The 19,826-nt window shown below is 32.7% G+C and overlaps 1 protein-coding gene across 2 annotated transcripts in view; it reads left to right on the top strand.

The window, feature by feature from the left end:
* The window catches only part of ankrd44 (ankyrin repeat domain 44), a 60,489-nt gene that overhangs the window by 11,753 nt on the left and 28,910 nt on the right, over positions 1 to 19,826 (top strand). For both annotated transcript variants that reach the window (XM_061970848.2, XM_061970849.2), the window contains exons 3-9: positions 9,547 to 9,625; positions 9,726 to 9,796; positions 10,183 to 10,383; positions 10,583 to 10,670; positions 14,277 to 14,419; positions 14,510 to 14,722; positions 18,695 to 18,773. In XM_061970848.2, coding sequence (XP_061826832.2) covers positions 9,547 to 9,625; positions 9,726 to 9,796; positions 10,183 to 10,383; positions 10,583 to 10,670; positions 14,277 to 14,419; positions 14,510 to 14,722; positions 18,695 to 18,773 — 874 coding nt within the window. The remainder of the gene's footprint in view (positions 1 to 9,546; positions 9,626 to 9,725; positions 9,797 to 10,182; positions 10,384 to 10,582; positions 10,671 to 14,276; positions 14,420 to 14,509; positions 14,723 to 18,694; positions 18,774 to 19,826) is intronic.

The following is a 19,826-nucleotide window of genomic DNA, read 5'->3' as shown; positions in this document are numbered from 1 at the left end:
TTCTTTGAATGCTAAGAAAATATAACTTTGAGGCACAAAAATGTTCAATTGGGCGACAAGAGTCCAATAATAGTTATTTAAATAACAAAATAGGACGTTGAGGCACAAAAATGATCAATTTGGCCACAAAAGTGCAATAATAATTTTATTGATAACAAAAAATTACATTGAGGCACAAAAATGATACATTTGGCCACAAAAGTGCAGTAATCTTTAAATGATAACCAAATATTACTTTGAGGCACACAAATGTTAAATTTTGGCCACAAAAGTGCAATAATAGTTTTTACAATGATAACAAAACATGACTTTGAGGCACAAAAATTTTAAATTTGGCCAAAAAAGTGCAATAATAGTTATTTAAATGATATATGACGTTGAGGCACAAAAATGATCAATTTGGCCACAAAAGTGCAATAATAGTTATTTTAATGATAACAAAAAATGTCATTGAGGCACAAAAATTATACATTTGGCCACAAAAGTGCAATAATAGTTCTTAAAATGATAACCAAATATTACTTTGAGGCACACAAATGTTAAATTTTGGCCACAAAAGTGCAATAATAGTTTTTACAATGATAACAAAACATGACTTTGAGGCACAAAAATGTTAAATTTGGCCAAAAAAGTGCAATAATAGTTCTTTAAATGATAACAAAATATGACGTTGAGGCACAAAAATGATCAATTTGGCCACAAAAGTGCAATAATAGTTATTTTAATGATAACAAAAAATGTCATTGAGGCACAAAAATGATAAATTTAGCCACAAAAGTGCAATAATAGTTCTTAAAATGATAACCAAATATTACTTTGAGGCACACAAATGTTAAAATTTGGCCACAAAAGTGCAATAATAGTTTTTACAATGATAACAAAACATGACTTTGGGCACAAAAATTTTAAATTTGGCCAAAAAAGTGCAATAATAGTTATTTAAATGCTAAGAAAATATAACTTTGAGGCACAAAAATGTTCAATTGGGCGACAAGAGTGCAATAATAGTTATTTAAATGATAACAAAATATGACGTCGAGGCACAAAAATGATCAATTTGGCCACAAAAGTGCAATAATAGTTATTTTAATGATAACAAAAAATTACATTGAGGCACAAAAATGATAGATTTGGCCAAAAAAGTGCAATAATACTTCTTTAAATGTTAAGAAAATATAACTTTGAAGCACAAAAATGTTCAATTGGGCGACAAGAGTGCAATAATAGTTATTTAAATGATAACAAAATATGACGTTGAGGCACAAAAATGATAAATTTGTCCACAAAAGTGCAAAAATAGTTATTTTAATGATAACAAAAAATTACATTGAGGCACAAAAATGATAAATTTGGTCACAAAAGTGCAATAATGGTTCTTTAAATGACAACAAAATATTACTTTGAGGCACACAAATGTTAAATTTTGGCCACAAAAGTGCAATAATAGTTTTTACAATGATAACAAAACATGACTTTGAGGCACAAAAATGTTAAATTTGGCCAAAAAAGTGCAATAATAGTTATTTAAATGCTAAGAAAATATAATTTTGAGGCACAAAAATGTTCAATTGGGCGACAAGAGTGCAATAATAGTTATTTAAATGATAACAAAATATGACGTTGAGGCACAAAAATGATCAATTTGGCCACAAAAGTGCAATAATAGTTATTTTAATGGTAACAAAAAATTACATTGAGGCACAAAAATGATAGATTTGGCCACAAAAGTTCAATAATAGTTCTTTAAATGCTAAGAAAATGTAACTTTGAGGCACAAAAATGTTCAATTGGGCGACAAGAGTGCAATAATAGTTATTTAAATAACAAAATATGACTTTGAGGCACAAAAATTATCAATTTGGCCACAAAAGTGCAATAATAGTTATTTTAATAACAAAAAATTACATTGAGGCACAAAAATTTTAAATTTGGCCAAAAACGTGCAATAATACTTCTTTAAATGCTAAGAAAATATAACTTTGAGGCACAAAAATGTTCAACTGGGCGACAAGAGTGCAATAATAGTTATTTAAATGATAACAAAATATGACGTTGAGGCACAAAAATGATACATTTGTCCACAAAAGTGCAAAAATAGTTATTTAAATGATAACAAAATATGACGTTGAGGCACAAAAATTATAAATTTGTCCACAAAAGTGCAAAAATAGTTATTTTAATGATAACAAAAAATAAACATTGAGGCACAAAAATGATAAATTTGGTCACAAAAGTGCAATAATGGTTCTTTAAATGACAACAAAATATTACTTTGAGGCACACAAATGTTAAATTTTGGCCACAAAAGTGCAATAATAGTTTTTACAATGATAACAAAACATGACTTTGAGGCACAATTTTTTTTTATTTGGCCACAAAAGTGCAATAATAGTTCTTTAAATAATAAGAAAATATAACTTTGAGGCACAGAAATGTTCAATTGTGCGACAAGAGTGCAATAATAGTTATTTAAATGATAACAAAATATGACATTGAGGCACAAAAATGATCAATTTGGCCACAAAAGTGCAATAATAGTTATTTTAATGACAACAAAAAATTACATTGAGGCACAAAAATGATAAATTTGGCCACAAAAGTGCAATAATAGTTCTTTAAATGATAAGAAGATATTACTTTGAGGCACACAAATGTATCATTTTAGCCACAAAAGTGCAATAATAGTTTTTACAATGATAACAAAACATGACTTTGAGGCACAAAAATGTTAAATTTGGCCAAAAAAGTGCAATAATAGTTCTTTAAATGATAACAAAATATGACGTTGAGGCACAAAAATGATCAATTTGGCCACAAAAGTGCAATAATAATTATTTTATTGATAACAAAAAATGTAATTGAGGCACAAAAAAGATAATTTTGGCCACAAAAGTGCAATAATAGTTCTTACAATGATAACAAAACATGACTTTGAGGCACAAAAATGTTAAATTTGGCCAAAAAAGTGCAATAATAGTTCTTTAAATGATAACAAAATATGACGTTGAGGCACAAGAATGATCAATTTGGCCATAAAAGTGCAATAATAGTTATTTTAAAGATAACAAAAAATTACATTGAGGCACAAAAATTATAAATTTGGCCACAAAAGTGCAATAATAGTTATTTTAATGATAACAAAAAATGTCATTGAGGCACAAAAAGATAAATTTGGCCACAAAAGTGCAATAATAGTTCTTAAAATGATAACCAAATATTACTTTGAGGCACACATATGACGTTGAGGCACAAAAATGATAAATTTGGCCACAAAAGTGCAATAATAGTTATTTTAATGATAACAAAAAATTACATTGAGGCACAAAAATGATAAATTTGGCCACAAAAGTGCAATAATAGTTCTTTAAATGATCAAATATTACTTTGAGGCACACAAATGTAAAATTTTGGCCACAAAAGTGCAATAATAGTTTTTACAATGATAACAAAACATGACTTTGAGGCACAAACATTTTAAATTTGGCCAAAAAAGTGCAATAATAGTTCTTTAAATGATAACAAAATATGACGTTGAGGCACAAAAATGATCAATTTAGCCACAAAAGTGCAATAATAGTTATTTTAATGATAACAAAAAATGTCATTGAGGCACAAAAAAGATAAATTTGGCCACAAAAGTGCAATAATAGTTCTTAAAATGATAACCAAATATTACTTTGAGGCACACAAATGTTACATTTTGGCCACAAAAGTGCAATAATAGTTTAACAAATGATAACAAAACATGACTTTGAGGCACAAAAATGTTACATTTGGCCAAAAAAGTGCAATAATAGTTCTTTAAATGATAACAAAATATGACGTTGAGGCACAAAAATGATCAATTTGGCCACAAAAGTGCAATAATAGTTATTTTAATGATAACAAAAAATGTCATTGAGGCACAAAAATTATAAATTTGGCCACAAAAGTGCAATAATAGTTCTTAAAATGATAACCAAATATTACTTTGAGGCACACAAATGTTAAATTTTGGCCACAAAAGTGCAATACTAGTTTTTACAATAACAAAACATGACTTTGAGGCACAAAAATGTTAAATTTGGCCAAAAAGGTGCAATAATAGTTCTTTAAATGCTAAGAAAATATAACTTTGAGGCACAAAAATGTTCAACTGGGCGACAAGAGTGCAATAATAGTTATTTAAATGATAACAAAATATGACGTTGAGGCACAAAAATGATCAATTTGGCCACAAAAGTGCAATAATAGTTATTTTAATAACAAAAAATGTCATTGAGGCACAAGAATGATAAATTTGGCCACAAAAGTGCAATAATAGTTCTTAAAATGATAACCAAATATTACTTTGAGGCACACAAATGTTAAATTTTGGCCACAAAAGTGCAATAATAGTTTTTACAATGATAACAAAACATGACTTTGAGGCACAAAAATGTTAAATTTGGCCAAAAAAGTGCAATAATAGTTCTTTAAATGATAACAAAATATGACGTTGAGGCACAAAAATGATCAATTTGGCCACAAAAGTGCAATAATAGTTATTTTAATGATAACAAAAAATGTCATTGAGGCACAAAAATTATACATTTGGCCACAAAAGTGCAATAATAGTTCTTAAAATGATAACCAAATATTACTTTGAGGCACACAAATGTAAAATTTTGGCCACAAAAGTGCAATAATAGTTTTTACAATGATAACAAAATATGACTTTGAGGCACAAAAATGTTAAATTTGGCCACAAAAGTGCAATAATAGTTCTTTAAATGCTAAGAAAATATAACTTTGAGGCACAAAAATGTTCAATTGGGTGACAAGAGTGCAATAATAGTTATTTAAATAACAAAATATGACGTTGAGGCACAAAAATGATCAATTTGGGCACAAAAGTGCAATAATAGTTTGTTTAATCCCAAAAAATTACATTAAGGCATGAAAATGATACATTTGTCCACAAAAGTGCAATAATAGTTCTTAAAATGATAACAAAATATTACTTTGAGGCACAACAATTTTCAATCTGTCCACAGAAGTGCAATAATAGTTCTTAAAATTATAACAAACATGATTTCGAGGCACACAAATGATCAATTTAGCCACCAAAGTGCAATAATAGTTCATCAAAAGATAACAAAATATTACTTTGATGCACAAAAATGATAAATTTGGACACAAAAGTGCAATAATAGTTTTTTTAATGATAACAAACGACTTTTAGGCACAGATATGATCAACTTAGCCACAAAAATGATGGAAATACAAGAGTTTTTGACAGAAAGTTAAAAAATACTATACATTACAAAAACCTATTTTGTCACAAAAATGTCACATTTGGCAATGTAAGTGCATTATCTGTCCATAAAAATACAATATTGAACAAGAAAAAGTTATATTGTGGCATAAAAATGCTACACATTATCACTAAAAGTATATATTTTCCCACCAAGGTGAACATGTTTCCCATAAAATTCTAGCAAAAACATAATTTGTGGCAAAAAAGTGCTATACTTAGTAATAGATAGACATTTTTTTGCACAGTTAACAAGAACATTGTTTTTTGTAACAAACTGTCATATTTGGCTAGAAACGTGAAATATTTAACTGTACGAATGTAACAATTAACAACAAATATAAAAAATGTTGTCACATTTTTTTAATCTTTGCCATTAAAATGCAACAGTTGACAACAAAAAAGCTATTTGTTGTCACAAAAAATGGCTTATTTGGCAAAAGATCTGCTGTATTTGTACATAAAAAGGCAACAATTGACAACAAAAATGATATTTTGTCACAAAAATGGCATATTTGGCCTAAAAAATGCAACAATTGACAAAAAAACACTATTTTCTGTCACAAAAAATATTTTTGGCCAGACACCTGCCGTATTGGCACATAAAATGCAAACATTGACAAAAACATTATTTGTCACAAAAATGTCGCATTTGGCCAGAAACCTGCTGTATTAAAAATGCAACTTTTTGTGACCAAAAATTCATATTTTGCTAGAAACCTGTAGTGTTTGTCCATATAAATGCAACAGTTGCCAACGAAAGTGCTAGTTTTTGGCACAAAAATGTCACATTTGGCCAGAAACCTGTAGTATTTGTGACAAATGTGACAGTTCAATAGAAAATTGCATTTTTTGCCACAAAATATCATAATGGCCCAGAAATGTACTCTATTGCTTCATCAAAACAGTTGACAACAGAAATACTGTTTTTTGTAACCTAAACCTGCTGTATTTGAAACATCAGTCTTCACAAAAATGTCATATTTGGCCAGAAACCTTCTCAGTTTGTCCTTAAAAATCCAACAGTTGACAACAAAAATGCATTTTTTTTTTGTCACAAAGATTTCATTAGTGGCCAGAACGCTGCTGTAGTTGTCTACAAAAAGGCAACAGTCGACAACAAAAACATATTTTTCTTAATCACAAAAAATATCATATATGACCATAAAAATGCAACAGCTAAACATTTTTTTTTTTTAACTTTTTTTTTTTTTCCACAAGAAATGTTATATTTGGCCAGAAACCTGCAGTATGTTTACATAAAAATGCAAACATTGACTTAAAAAACACTATTTGTCACAAAAATGTCAGATTTGCCCAGAAACCTGCTCTTCTAAAAAAGCCACAGTTGACAATGAAAGTGCTATTTTTTGTCACAAAAATTTCATATTTGGTCTTAAACAGTAGTTATAGTCCATACAATTGCAACAAATAATAAATAATGTTTCACCCAAAAAAAGTCATATTTTGCCAGAAGTCTGCAGTATTTGTCTGTAGAAATGTGACAGTTGACTAGAAAAATGCAATTTTTTCACAAGAATTTCATATTTTGTCAGAAGTCTGCAGTATTTGTCTGTACAAATGTGACAGTTGACTAAAAAAATGCAATTTTTGTCTCAAAATATCATAATTGCCCAGAAATCTGCTCAATTTGTCCTTAAAAATGTACTAGTTGGCAACAAAAATGCAATTTATGTCTCAAAAATGTCATTATTGGCCAGAAACTTTCAATATTTGTTTGTAGGAAGGCAACAGGTGATAAATATTATATTTTGTCAAAAAAAATGTCATATTGGGACATTAAAATGCAACAGTTGAAAAAATTGACAAGAAACCTGCTGCATTTGTCTACAAAAAGGCAACAGTTGACAACAAAAACCTATTTCTTTTATCACAAGAAATGTCATATTTGGCCAGAAACCTGCAGTATGTGTACACAAAAATGCAAAAATTTACATCAAAAATATTATTTGTCACAAAAATGTCAGATTTGCCAAGAAACCTGCTCTTATAAAAATGCCACAGTTGACAATGAAAGTGCTATTTTGTGTCCCATAAATGTCATATTTGGCCTTAAACCTGAAGTTATTGTCCATACGATTGCAACAGTTGACAAGAAAATGATATTTTTTTCCACAAAAATGTAATTATTGGCCAGAAACTTTCAATATTTGTTTTTTAGGAATGCAACAAGTGACAGCACAAATATTATATTTTGTCACAAAAAATGTCATATTGGGACATTAAAATGCAACAGTTGAAAACAAAAACGCTATTCTTTGTCACAAAAAAAAAAATCATATTTGACAATAAACCTGCTGTATTTGTCTACAAAAAGGCAACAGTTGACAACAAAAGTGCTGTTTTTTGTCACAAAAAATACATTTTTGGCATGAAACCTGCTGTATTTGTCCTTAAAAATTCAACAGTTGACAATGAAAGTGCTATTTTTTGCCACAAAAAATTCATATTTGGCCTGAAACCTACAGTATTTGTCTACAAAAAGGCAACAATTGGCAACAAAAACTGCTGTATTTGTACATAAAATATAAAAATTGACAACCAAAACATTATTCGTCACAAAAATGTCAGATGTGGCCAGCTCTATTGAACTTGGAACAATTGACAACAATAGTGCTATTTTTGGTCACAATTTTTTTTGCCTGCAGTGTTTGATTATTACAATGCTGTTTTTTGTCACAAAAATGCAATATGGCTGCATGTGCTGCTATGAAAGACAACAATAGAATAAAAGAATAGTAAAAAGAATAATAGTGGAGGTGACGGCACTGTTAGCTATCTGCTAACTCTCCTGGTTTATCTGGGAGGAATCTGGTGGAATAATAGTGTAATAATATTATTAATAGTGTAATGATAATAGTGTAATGATAATAATAGTGTACTACTACTAATAATAATAGTGTACTAATAATAATGATAATAATATTAATAATCGTGTAATGATAATCATAGTGTACTACTGTTAATAATAATAATAATAATAGTGTAATAATAATGAAATAATAGTGTAATACAAATAATAAAAAATCAATAATAGTGTAATAATAATAATAATAGTGTAATGATAATAGTGCACTACTACTACTAATAATAGTGTACTAATAATAATATTAATAATAGTGTAATGATAATCATAGTGTACTACTGTTAATAATAATAATAATAGTGTACTACTGTTATTAATAATAATAGTGTAATAATAAAATAATAGTGTAATACAAATAATAAAAAAATAATAGTGTAATAATAATGATAATAGTATATTAATAATGATAATAGCGTAATAATAATGGTAATATAATAGTGTAATATAATAATAACAGTGTAATACAAATAATGATAATAATAATGGTGTAGTAATAATAATAATAACGATGGTAATAATCGTGTAATAATAATTAGAATAGAGTAATAATATATGATCATAATAGTGTAATAATGATAATAGTATATTAATAATGATAATAGCGTAATAATAATGGTAATATAATAGTGTAATAATAATAATAATTATAGTGTAATACAAATAATGATAATAATAATAATAGTGTAGTAATAATAATAATAATAACGATGGTAATATAGTGTAATAATAACTATAATAGAGTAATAATATATATATATGATCATAATAATAGTGTAATAATAATAATAGTGTACTACTGTTAATAATAATAGTGTAATAATAATAAAATAATAGTGTAATACAAATAATAAAAAAATAATAATAGTGTAATAATAATAATAATAGTGTAATGATAATAATAGTGCACTACTAATAATAATAATAGTGTACTAATGATAATGATAATAATATTAATAATAGTGTAATGATAATCATAGTGTACTACCGTTAATAATAATAATAGTGTACTACTGTTAATAATAATAATAGTGCAATAATAATAAAATAATAGTGTAATACAAATAATAAAAACATAATAGTGTAATAATAATGATAATAGTATAATAATAATTATACTAGCTTAATAATAATAGTAATATAATAGTGTAATAATAATAATAATAATAATGATGGTTATAATAGTGTAATAATAATTATAATAGAGTAATAATGTATGATCGTAATAATAGTGTAATAATAATACTAATAGGGTAATGATAATGATCTAATAATGACAGTGTAATAATAATGATAATAGTAATAATAATAATAGCAATGATGATAATAATAATAGTGTAATAATGTTAAAATATGAATAACAGTCTTCATAAACTTCCTGCCCCAGGATGCTGAGAAGCGCACTCCGCTCCATGCGGCCGCCTTCCTGGACGATGCCGACATCACTGAACTCCTCATCCTCTCTGGTGACAAACTTTTTTCTTTTGTTCACTTCCACCCGTAACCCACCTGACCACTCCCCATTTCTCTCTCTCCTCTTCCCCACCCCCTCCCCCACCTCTGCAGGCGCCCGGGTCAACGCCAAAGACAACATGTGGCTCACCCCACTCCACCGGGCCGTGGCGTCCCGCAGCGAGGTGAGCTATCGAGGACCTGCCGCGTAGCAACCGGTTGGGGCGGCGACTACAATTCCGCGCTCGTAGGCGCGCGGAATCAAACAGGAAGGGTGAAAGAAATGAACGGATGAGTTAATTAACCGCTAGCTTGGCTATGTAAAACATTAACACCCACCAGCCACAACTTTGCCATTTCTTGACGCATTTCAAGTATTTTTCTCAGTGATTCTAGAACCTTCTCCCTGGGCTCAAGTTTTTAAACAACACTTTTGTCAACGTGTAGTGACATTCTAACCTTCCGTTATCTGATGTGGCGCGGCGGTTAGCCCTAACTTGACCTCCCTTCTTGCGTGTTTGGAATAGTTGGCGGATTGTGACCATTGTTTCCAACACAACGCGCCTTGCAGGAGGCCGTTCGAGTGCTGATCCGCCACTCGGCCGACGTCAACGCCCGCGACAAGAACTGGCAGACGCCGCTGCACGTGGCCGCCGCCAACAACGCGCTGCACTGCGCCGAAGTCCTCATCCCCATGCTGAGCAGCGTCAACGTGTCGGACCGCGGCGGGCGCACCGCCCTGCACCACGCCGCCCTCAATGGCCACACGGAGGTACTGCGGCACACCTGCCCTCTCACCCCCCTGCTTTTGTTGTCCTTGATTAGCAGAGCAGGCGTGGATGCTAACGTCTTTTGTCTCTCAGTGAAAGGCGGCGAGCGAGCAGCTGTGTCATTAAAACACGATGAATGCAACACCTGACGTGTGTGTGTGGGTGCGTGTGTGTGCGTGTGCGTGTGCGTGTGTGCGTTAGATGGTCAATCTTCTCCTCGCCAAAGGAGCCAACATCAACGCTTTCGACAAGAAGGACGGGCGGGCACTGCACTGGGCCGCCTTTATGGGTAGGACTATACATTAGGTACACCCCCACACATGATAACAAAATATGACTTTTAGGCACAAAAATTATCGATTTTGCCACAAAAGTACATTAATATTACTTTAACCCACACATGATAACAAAATATGACTTTTAGACACAAAAATGATCAATGTTGCCACAAAAGTACATTAATATTTCTTTAAATGATAACGAAATATTACTTTGAGGCACAACAATGATACATTTGGCCACAAAAGTGCAATAATAGTTATTTAAATGATAGAACAATATTACTTTTAGGCACAAAAATGATCAATATGGACACAAAAGTGCAATAATAGTTCTTTAAATGATAACAAAATATTACTTTTAGGCACACAAATGAGAAATTTGGACAGAAAAGTTCTTTAAATGATAACAAAATATTACTTTTAGGCATAAAAATTAGAAATTTGGCCACAAGTGCAATAATAGTTCTTTAAATGGTAACAAAATATTACTTTTAGGCACAAAAATGATCAATGTTGCCACAAAAGTACATTAATATTTCTTTAAATGATAACGAAATATTACTTTGAGGCACAACAATGATACATTTGGCCACAAAAGTGCAATAATAGTTCTTTAAATGATAGAACAATATTACTTATAGGCACAAAAATTATCAATTTGGACACAAAAGTGCAATAATAGTTCTTTAAATGATAACAAAATATTACTTTTAGGCACACAAATGAGAAATCTGGACACAAAAGTTCTTTAAATGATAACAAAATATTACTTTTAGGCACAAAAATGATAAATTTTGCCACAAAAGTACATTAATATTTCTTTAAATGACAACAAAATATTACTTTGAGGCACAAAAATGATCAATTTGGACACAAATGTGCAATAATAGTTCTTTAAATGATAACAAAATATTACTTTTAGGCACACAAATGAGAAATTTGGACAGAAAAGTTCTTTAAATGATAACAAAATATTACTTTTAGGCATAAAAATTAGAAATTTGGCCACAAAAGTGCAGTAATAGTTTTTTAAATGATAACAAAATATTACTTTTAGGCACATAAATGAGACATTTGGACAGAAAAGTTCTTTAAATGATAACAAAATATTACTTTTAGGCATAAAAATGAGAAATTTGGCCACAAAAGTGCAATAATAGTTCTTTAAATGATAACAAAATATTACTTTTAGGCATAAAAATGAGAAATTTGGCCACAAAACTGCAATAATAGTTCTTTAAATAACTAATTATTACTTTTAGGCACAAAAATAGTCAATTTGTCCACAAAAGTGCAATAATAGTTCTTTAAATGATAACAAAATATTACTTTTAGGCACACAAATGAGAAATTTGGACACAAAAGTGCAATAATAGTTCTTTAAATGATAACAAAATATTACTTTTAGGCACACAATTGAGAAATTTGGACACAAGTGCAATAATAGTTCTTTAAATGATAACAAAATATTACTTTTAGGCATAAAAATTTGAAATTTGGCCACAAAAGTGCAATAATAGTTCTTTAAATGACAAATTATTACTTTTAGGCACAAAAATAATGAATTTGTCCACAAAAGTGCAATAATAGTTATTTAAATGATAACAAAATATTACTTTTAGGCACATAAATGAGACATTTGGACAGAAAAGTTCTTTAAATGATTACAAAATATTATTTTTAAGGCATAAAAATTAGAAATTTGGCCACAAAAGTGCAATAATAGTTCTTTAAATGATAACAAAATATTACTTTTAGGCACACAAATGAGAAATTTGGACACAAAAGTGCAATAATAGTTATTTAAATGATAAAAAAAATTATTACTTTTAGGCACAAAAATGATCAATTTGGACACAAAAATGCGATAATAGTTCTTTAAATGATAACAAAATATTACTTTTAGGCACACAAATGAGAAATTTGGACACAAAAGTGCAATAATAGTTCTTTAAATGATAACAAAATATTACTTTTAGGCACACAAATGAGAAATTTGGACACAAGTGCAATAATAGTTCTTTAAATGATAACAAAATATTACTTTTAGGCATAAAAATTAGAAATTTGGCCACAAAAGTGCAATAATAGTTCTTTAAATGACAAATTATTACTTTTAGGCACAAAAATAATGAATTTGTCCACAAAAGTGCAATAATAGTTATTTAAATGATAACAAAATATTACTTTTAGGCACATAAATGAGACATTTGGACAGAAAAGTTCTTTAAATGATAACAAAATATTACTTTTAGGCATAAAAATTAGAAATTTGGCCACAAAAGTGCAATAATAGTTCTTTAAATGATAACAAAATATTACTTTTAGGCATAAAAATTAGAAATTTGGCCACAAAAGTGCAATAATAGTTCTTTAAATAACTAATTATTACTTTTAGGCACAAAAATAGTCAATTTGTCCACAAAAGTGCAATAATAGTTCTTTAAATGATAACAAGATATTACTTTTAGGCACACAAATGAGAAATTTGGACACAAAAGTGCAATAATAGTTATTTAAATGATAAAAAAAATTATTACTTTTAGGCACAAAAATGATCAATTTGGACACAAAAGTGCGATAATAGTTCTTTAAATGATAACAAAATATTACTTTTAGGCACACAAATGAGAAATTTGGACACAAAAGTGCAATAATAGTTCTTTAAATGATAACAAAATATTACTTTTAGGCACGCAAATGAGAAATTTGGACACAAGTGCAATAATAGTTCTTTAAATGATAACAAAATATTACTTTTAGGCATAAAAATTAGAAATTTGGCCACACAAGTGCAATAATAGTTCTTTAAATAACAAAATATTACTTTTAGGCCCACAAAAAATACATTTGGACACAGAAGTGATTAGTCCATTGAAATACAAGAGTTTTTGAGAGAAAGTAAAAAAAAAAAATGCTATAAATAAACATATTTTGTCACAAAAATGAAATAATTGGTGGTGCATTATCTGTCCACAAAAATACAATATTGAACAAGAAAAAGTTATATTGTGGCATAAAAATGCTTCACAAAAAGTCTATATTTTGTCACAAAAATCATACATTTGGCCACAAAGGTCAAAATGTTTTCTATAAAATTCTAGCAAAAACATAATTTGTGGCAAAAAAAAGTGCTATACTTAGAAATAGATTCACATTTTTTGTCACAAAAATGGCATATTTGGCCTAAAGAATTCACAACAAAAACACAATTTTTTGGCACAAATTTTTTTTTTTAGTACATAAAATGCAAAAATTTACAAAAACATTATTTGTCACCAAAATGTCATATTTGGCCAGAAATCCGTAAAGCTCGGCAATTAGCTCCCAATTTGCCATCTATGATGATAATACATTTGTATATTGCACTACCACCTCAGAAACTACCTGGCTCTCCGTGTACCACCATAAAGAGCGACATTGAAATGCAGTAGCGTAGTAGGCCTACGCGTTCATTAAAACGAGGCAGAGGTTTTATTTAACAAGTATTTTTAATATAGTAATATATTAACACTGTGTTTGAATAGAGGAAAATAAAACACTGTACTTTAATTGAGTGATTCTTTGTTGTATTACGAGATGTGTATTGCATATTAATAGTGCGCCCCCTGCAGGTCACTTGGATGTGGTGTGCCTGCTGGTGAGCCAGGGGGCGGAGATAAGCTGCAAGGACAAGCGAGGCTACACCCCCCTGCACACGGCGGCCTCTAGTGGACAGATAGCGGTGGTGAAGCACCTGCTCCACCTGGCTGTGGAGGTCAGGACTCTTTCGACTTTCATCCGCCCTCTCGGGTTCCGCCGGACCATCGAGGTAACTGCTGGAATGGTTTTGTTCCCGCGGCGACAGATCGACGAGTCCAACGCCTTCGGGAACACGGCGCTCCACGTGGCGTGCTTCAACGGGCAGGACGCGGTGGTGAGCGAGCTGATCGACTACGGCGCCAACGTCGGCCAGGCCAACAACAAAGGCTTCACGCCGCTGCACTTTGCCGCCGCCTCCACGCACGGAGCGCTCTGTCTGGAGGTCCTGGTCAACAACGGCGCCGACGTCAACGTGCAGGTGGGCTGTGCTGACAAAATGTGAACATAGATAAAATATTTCTACATTTAAATGAGTATTTTTATGATACAGTATATACATGATTATACTTTATTATTACACAGGTATAGATGTGCGTGTCCAATTTAAAGGAAATAGCAGGCTGTCTTCTAATAGATTTATTACAATTTTTGCAAGCTGGGTAAAGTTTGCTGTGGTCTGGAACAACATGGCACACAAAAACTGTCAGAAATTAAATGTAGCCAATATTACACAGACATGCAAATATAAATGAAATACCCAGAAGACATACAGTACGTAAAGAAAATTAAACAAGCTCAAATATACCTACAAACGAGGCATAATGATGCAATATGTACAGACAGCTAGCCTAAATAGCATGTTAGCATCGATTAGCTTGCAGTCATGCAGTGACCAAAATATGCCTGGTTAACACTCCAAAAAGTCAATAACGTCAACAAAGCTCACCTTTGTGCATGCACGCACAGTACAAAATGCTTGGTGGACAAAATGAGACAAGAAATGAGTGGCATAAAACACGTCTTTCTGTGGCAGCGTCGGAGAAAGTTCTACATGTAAACCAACTGTTGCGTCACAATCCACACAGCGACGGTGAGTTCAAGGACTGACAAAATTAGTAGGACAAAACGGCGTTCGCCAAATACTCTCATCAGTGAAGCATAAACACAAACATCATGTTTGTCCTCCATTCAGAAACCATAATAAAACAATATATACACCCCCCCATCTTCCATTTTTGAAAAAGCCCCAGGGAGCCACTAGGGCGGCGCTAAAGAGCTGCATGCCGACGCCCCTGCTAAGTGATTAGGTTTACTTGTGTTCCCTTTTTTCCCATATTTCTGCACAACTCAGATATGGTAACACTGTCGAGCAGTAGAGAATATGAAGGGATTTTTGGTCCAGAACATATTTTGCTTTATTCATTATTGATGTATTTCTTGCCACTTTGTTGTATATTTTGTTTATGAGATTTCCAGTTTACTTTGTCATCTATTATTTCACACAACATTTGGTTTCTTTTACTGTTTCAATTAGAGATGTCCGATAATATCGGACTGCCGATATTATCGGCCGATAAATGCTTTAAAATGTAATATCGGAAATGATCGGTATCTGTTTCAAAATGATCTGTATCGATTTCAAAAAGTAAAATTTCTGACTTTTTAAAACGCCGCTGTGTACACGGACGTAGGGAGAAGTACAGAGCGCCAATGAACCTTAAAGGCACCGCCTTTGCGTGCCGGCCCAATCACATAATATCTACGGCTTTTCACACACACAAGTGAATGCAACATACTTGGTCAACAGCCATACAGGTCACACTGAGGGTGGCCGTATAAACAACATGAACACTGTTACAAATATGCGCCACACTGTGAACCCACACCAAACAAGAATGACAAACACATTTCGGGAGCACATCCGCGCCGTAACACAACATAAACACAACAGAACAAATACTCAGAACCCCTTGCAGCACTAACTCTTCCGGGACGCTACAATATACACCCCCCCCCGCCCCCCACATCTCAACCTCCTCATGCTCTCTCAGGGAGAGCATGTCCCAAATTCCAAGCTGCTGTTTTGAGGCATGTTAAAAAAAAAAAAGCACTTTGTGACTTCAATAATAAATATGGCAGTGCCATGTTGGCATTTTTTTCCATAACTTGAGTTGATTTATTTTGGAAAACCTTGTTACATTGTTTAATGCATCCAGCGGGGCATCACAACAAAATTAGGCATAATAATGTGTTAATTCCACGACTGTATATATCTGTATCGGTTGATATCGGATACGGTTATTAAGAGTTGGACAATATCGGATATCGGCAAAAAAGCCATTATCGGACATCTCTACTTTCAATGTCCATCTGTTTGTAATAGTGTAATTGTAATTTGTAATTCTCTTGTACTGTTACCAAATTGAATTATTTTAGTTTTACAGAGACCAAAAAAAAGGTCTGTTTTTGTCCAATCATCTCTCGTATTTATTTATTTATTTATTCAGCAATTATTAGTATTAGCTTCTGCCTTAACAAATACGCAAAATGTTTACCTTGCACAAGACGTTGTAATGGGTGGATCTCCAGTGTTGTTCGCCAGCCTTCACTTCCCGTACTTGTCTTCTTTCCGGGTTGTGTGGAAAGCGATGCAAGAACTTTCCACAATTCTCGCGGGTGGAGTAGCCCCACGCTGCACGCTAAAAAAAACTAACGAGGAAGCGCCGCAAACACGTATTAGCTCAAAGTTTGTAGCAGTCATGGCGCCCTGTAGTCACGTGAGTGCCTTTTGACCAATCACTGAGGATATCCCCTGAAACCGAGTTGGCCACCACTCTGTGCTATGCTAATGTCCCCCTCTAGTGGCCAAGCGTACCGTATTTTTCGGAGTATAAGTCGCTCCGGAGTATAAGTCGCACCGGCCGAAAATGCATAATAAAGAAGGAAAAAAACATATATAAGTCGCACTGGAGTATAAGTCGCATTTTTTGGGGAAATGTATTTGATAAAAGCCAACACCAAGAATAGACATTTGAAAGGCAATTTAAAATAAATAAAGAATAGTGAACAACAGGCTGAATAAGTGTACGTTATATGAGGCATAAATAACCAACTGGTATGTTAACGTAACATATTATGGTAAGAGTCATTCAAATAACTATAACATATAGAACATGCTATACGTTTACCAAACAATCTGTCACTCCTAATCGCTAAATCCCATGAAATCTTATACGTCTAGTCCAGGGGTCGGCAACCCAAAATGTTGAAAGAGCCATATTGGACCAAAAATACAAAAAAGTAATCTGTCTGGAGGCGCAAAACATTACAAGACTTAAATAAACTCACCTTTGTGCATTCACGCACAGTATAAAACGTTTGGTGCACAAAATGAGACAAAGAAGCAGTGGCATAAAACACATCTTTCTGTGGCAGCGTCGGAGAAAGTTGTACATGTAAAACAAACTGTTGAGTCATGGTCCACACAACGGTGAGTTCGAGGGCCGCTGAAATTAGTAGGACAAAGCGGCGCTCACCTAATACTCTCATCAGTGAAGCATAAACACAAACAAATTCAACAGTGGGCTTTCTAACAATTAGGAAGCTTTTTTGTCGTGTTTGTCCTCCTACAGAAACCATATTACAACACAAAATATATTTTTCACCCCATTTTTTTTTTTTCCCATTTCCATACATTTTTGAAAAAGCCCCATGGAGCCACCAGGGCGCCGCTCAAGAGCCGCATGTGGCTCTAGAGCCGCGGGTTCTCTTACGTGAATGAGCTAGTGGTTAGAGTGTCCGCCCTGAGATCGGTAGGTTGTGAGTTCAAATCCCGGCCGAGTCATACCAAAGACTATAAAAATGGGACCCATTACCTCCCTGCTTGGCACTCAGCATCAAGGGTTGGAATTGGGGGTTAAATCACCAAAAATGATTCCCGGGCGCGGCCACCGCTGCTGCCCACTGCTCCCCTCACCTCCCAGGGGGTGATCAAGGGTGATGGGTCAAATGCAGAGAATAATCTCGCCACACCTAGTGTGTGTGACAATCATTGGTACTTTAACTTTTAACTTTAACTAAATAATATTATTTGATATTTTACGCTAATGTGTTAATCATTTCACACATAAGTCGCTCCTGAGTATAAGTCGCACCCCCCGGGCCAAACTATGAAAAAAACTGCGACTTATAGTCCGAAAAATACGGTATGCATTTTTTTGACTATTGTTTGGACGACGTTAACGTTAACCACTTTTTCATTTTTGGTAACGCAAGTAAAGTTTAGTTAGTGGACTAGCGTGTGAAAGCTAATAATCTTCTGTTATTTGCCGCTGCAAGCATTCTCGTTGCACATATTTCTCACAGCTGTGCGCCGAATTTGACGTGATTATCGCCAAACGAGTCGGTGTATTTTAATTTTTTTTTATAACGTATTATTTTGTCCTGGCAGAGTCGAGACGGAAAGAGTCCCCTGCACATGACGGCCGTCCACGGGCGCTTCACTCGCTCTCAGACTCTGATCCAGAACGGTGAGACTCCTCCATGTTTTTCTACATTTCGTGCGGGGGTAGTAATCTAATTCCGACATTTTTTTGTACACAGAACACAGGTCATGGTTTTGACCGGATCAAGTTGAAATTTTGTGTGTTTGTAGCAGCACTCGAGATGTCCACATGAGACAAAATGTTTACGTCTATGCTCACTTTTCACAAAGTTATGCCGTTTTTTATATTAAGAAGCCTTTATATTAAGAAGACTGTATCATATACATTTTGAGGACTTTCATGTGTTGTTATAGCCCCGTTGAGGCGAACACGCTGGATTTGTAGGTCTGACATTTCTTGTGCGCAGAACATAGATCGCAGATTTATTGGAATCATTGTAAAATTCGGCATGTTTAGAACAGTGGTTGAGATCTCGACATTAGCCAAAAATGTTATCGCCACATTACATTTTGAAAATCTTTTTCTACACTTTGCCTGGTGGGCCTGGTGAGACTCTTCCCGGTGTTATTATATTCCATATGAGGTCGCTACACTAGATTCATAGTCCGACATTTCTTGTGCGCAGACCACAGATTGCAGTGTTATTCAGATCACATTGAAATTTGGCGTGTTTGTGTTAGTAGTTGAGATGACAACGTGGGCCAAAACTGGTACCTCTACATTTATTTTTGACGAAGTTATGACATTTTTTAAGTGTTTGTATTATATAACAACATTCATACTACTTAAGTACATTTTAAATTGGGTTTCGTTTAAATTATGTACATGAGCCGAAAATGGGTTTATGTTCAATTTCCATTAAAGTAAGAAATATTTTTGTTGAATGTTTGTTGTTTTAATACATGTCACCGGGTCGCATACGCTAGATTCATAGTCCGACATTTTTTTGTGCGCAGAACACAGACCACAGTTTTTTTCGGATTACTCTAAAATTTGGCATGTCTGTAACTGTAGTAGAGCTCTCAACGTGGGCCAAAAATGTTATCTCTACAATAATTATTTCAATGCAATTGTTTTATGTAACAACTTTTATACTACGTATACACATTTGAAATTGGATTACATGGAAGTATATGG

Source organism: Nerophis lumbriciformis, linkage group LG13 (genome assembly GCF_033978685.3).
Source record: "Nerophis lumbriciformis linkage group LG13, RoL_Nlum_v2.1, whole genome shotgun sequence".
NCBI lineage: Eukaryota > Metazoa > Chordata > Actinopteri > Syngnathiformes > Syngnathidae > Nerophis > Nerophis lumbriciformis.
This window is presented reverse-complemented; position numbering and strand designations above follow the sequence as displayed.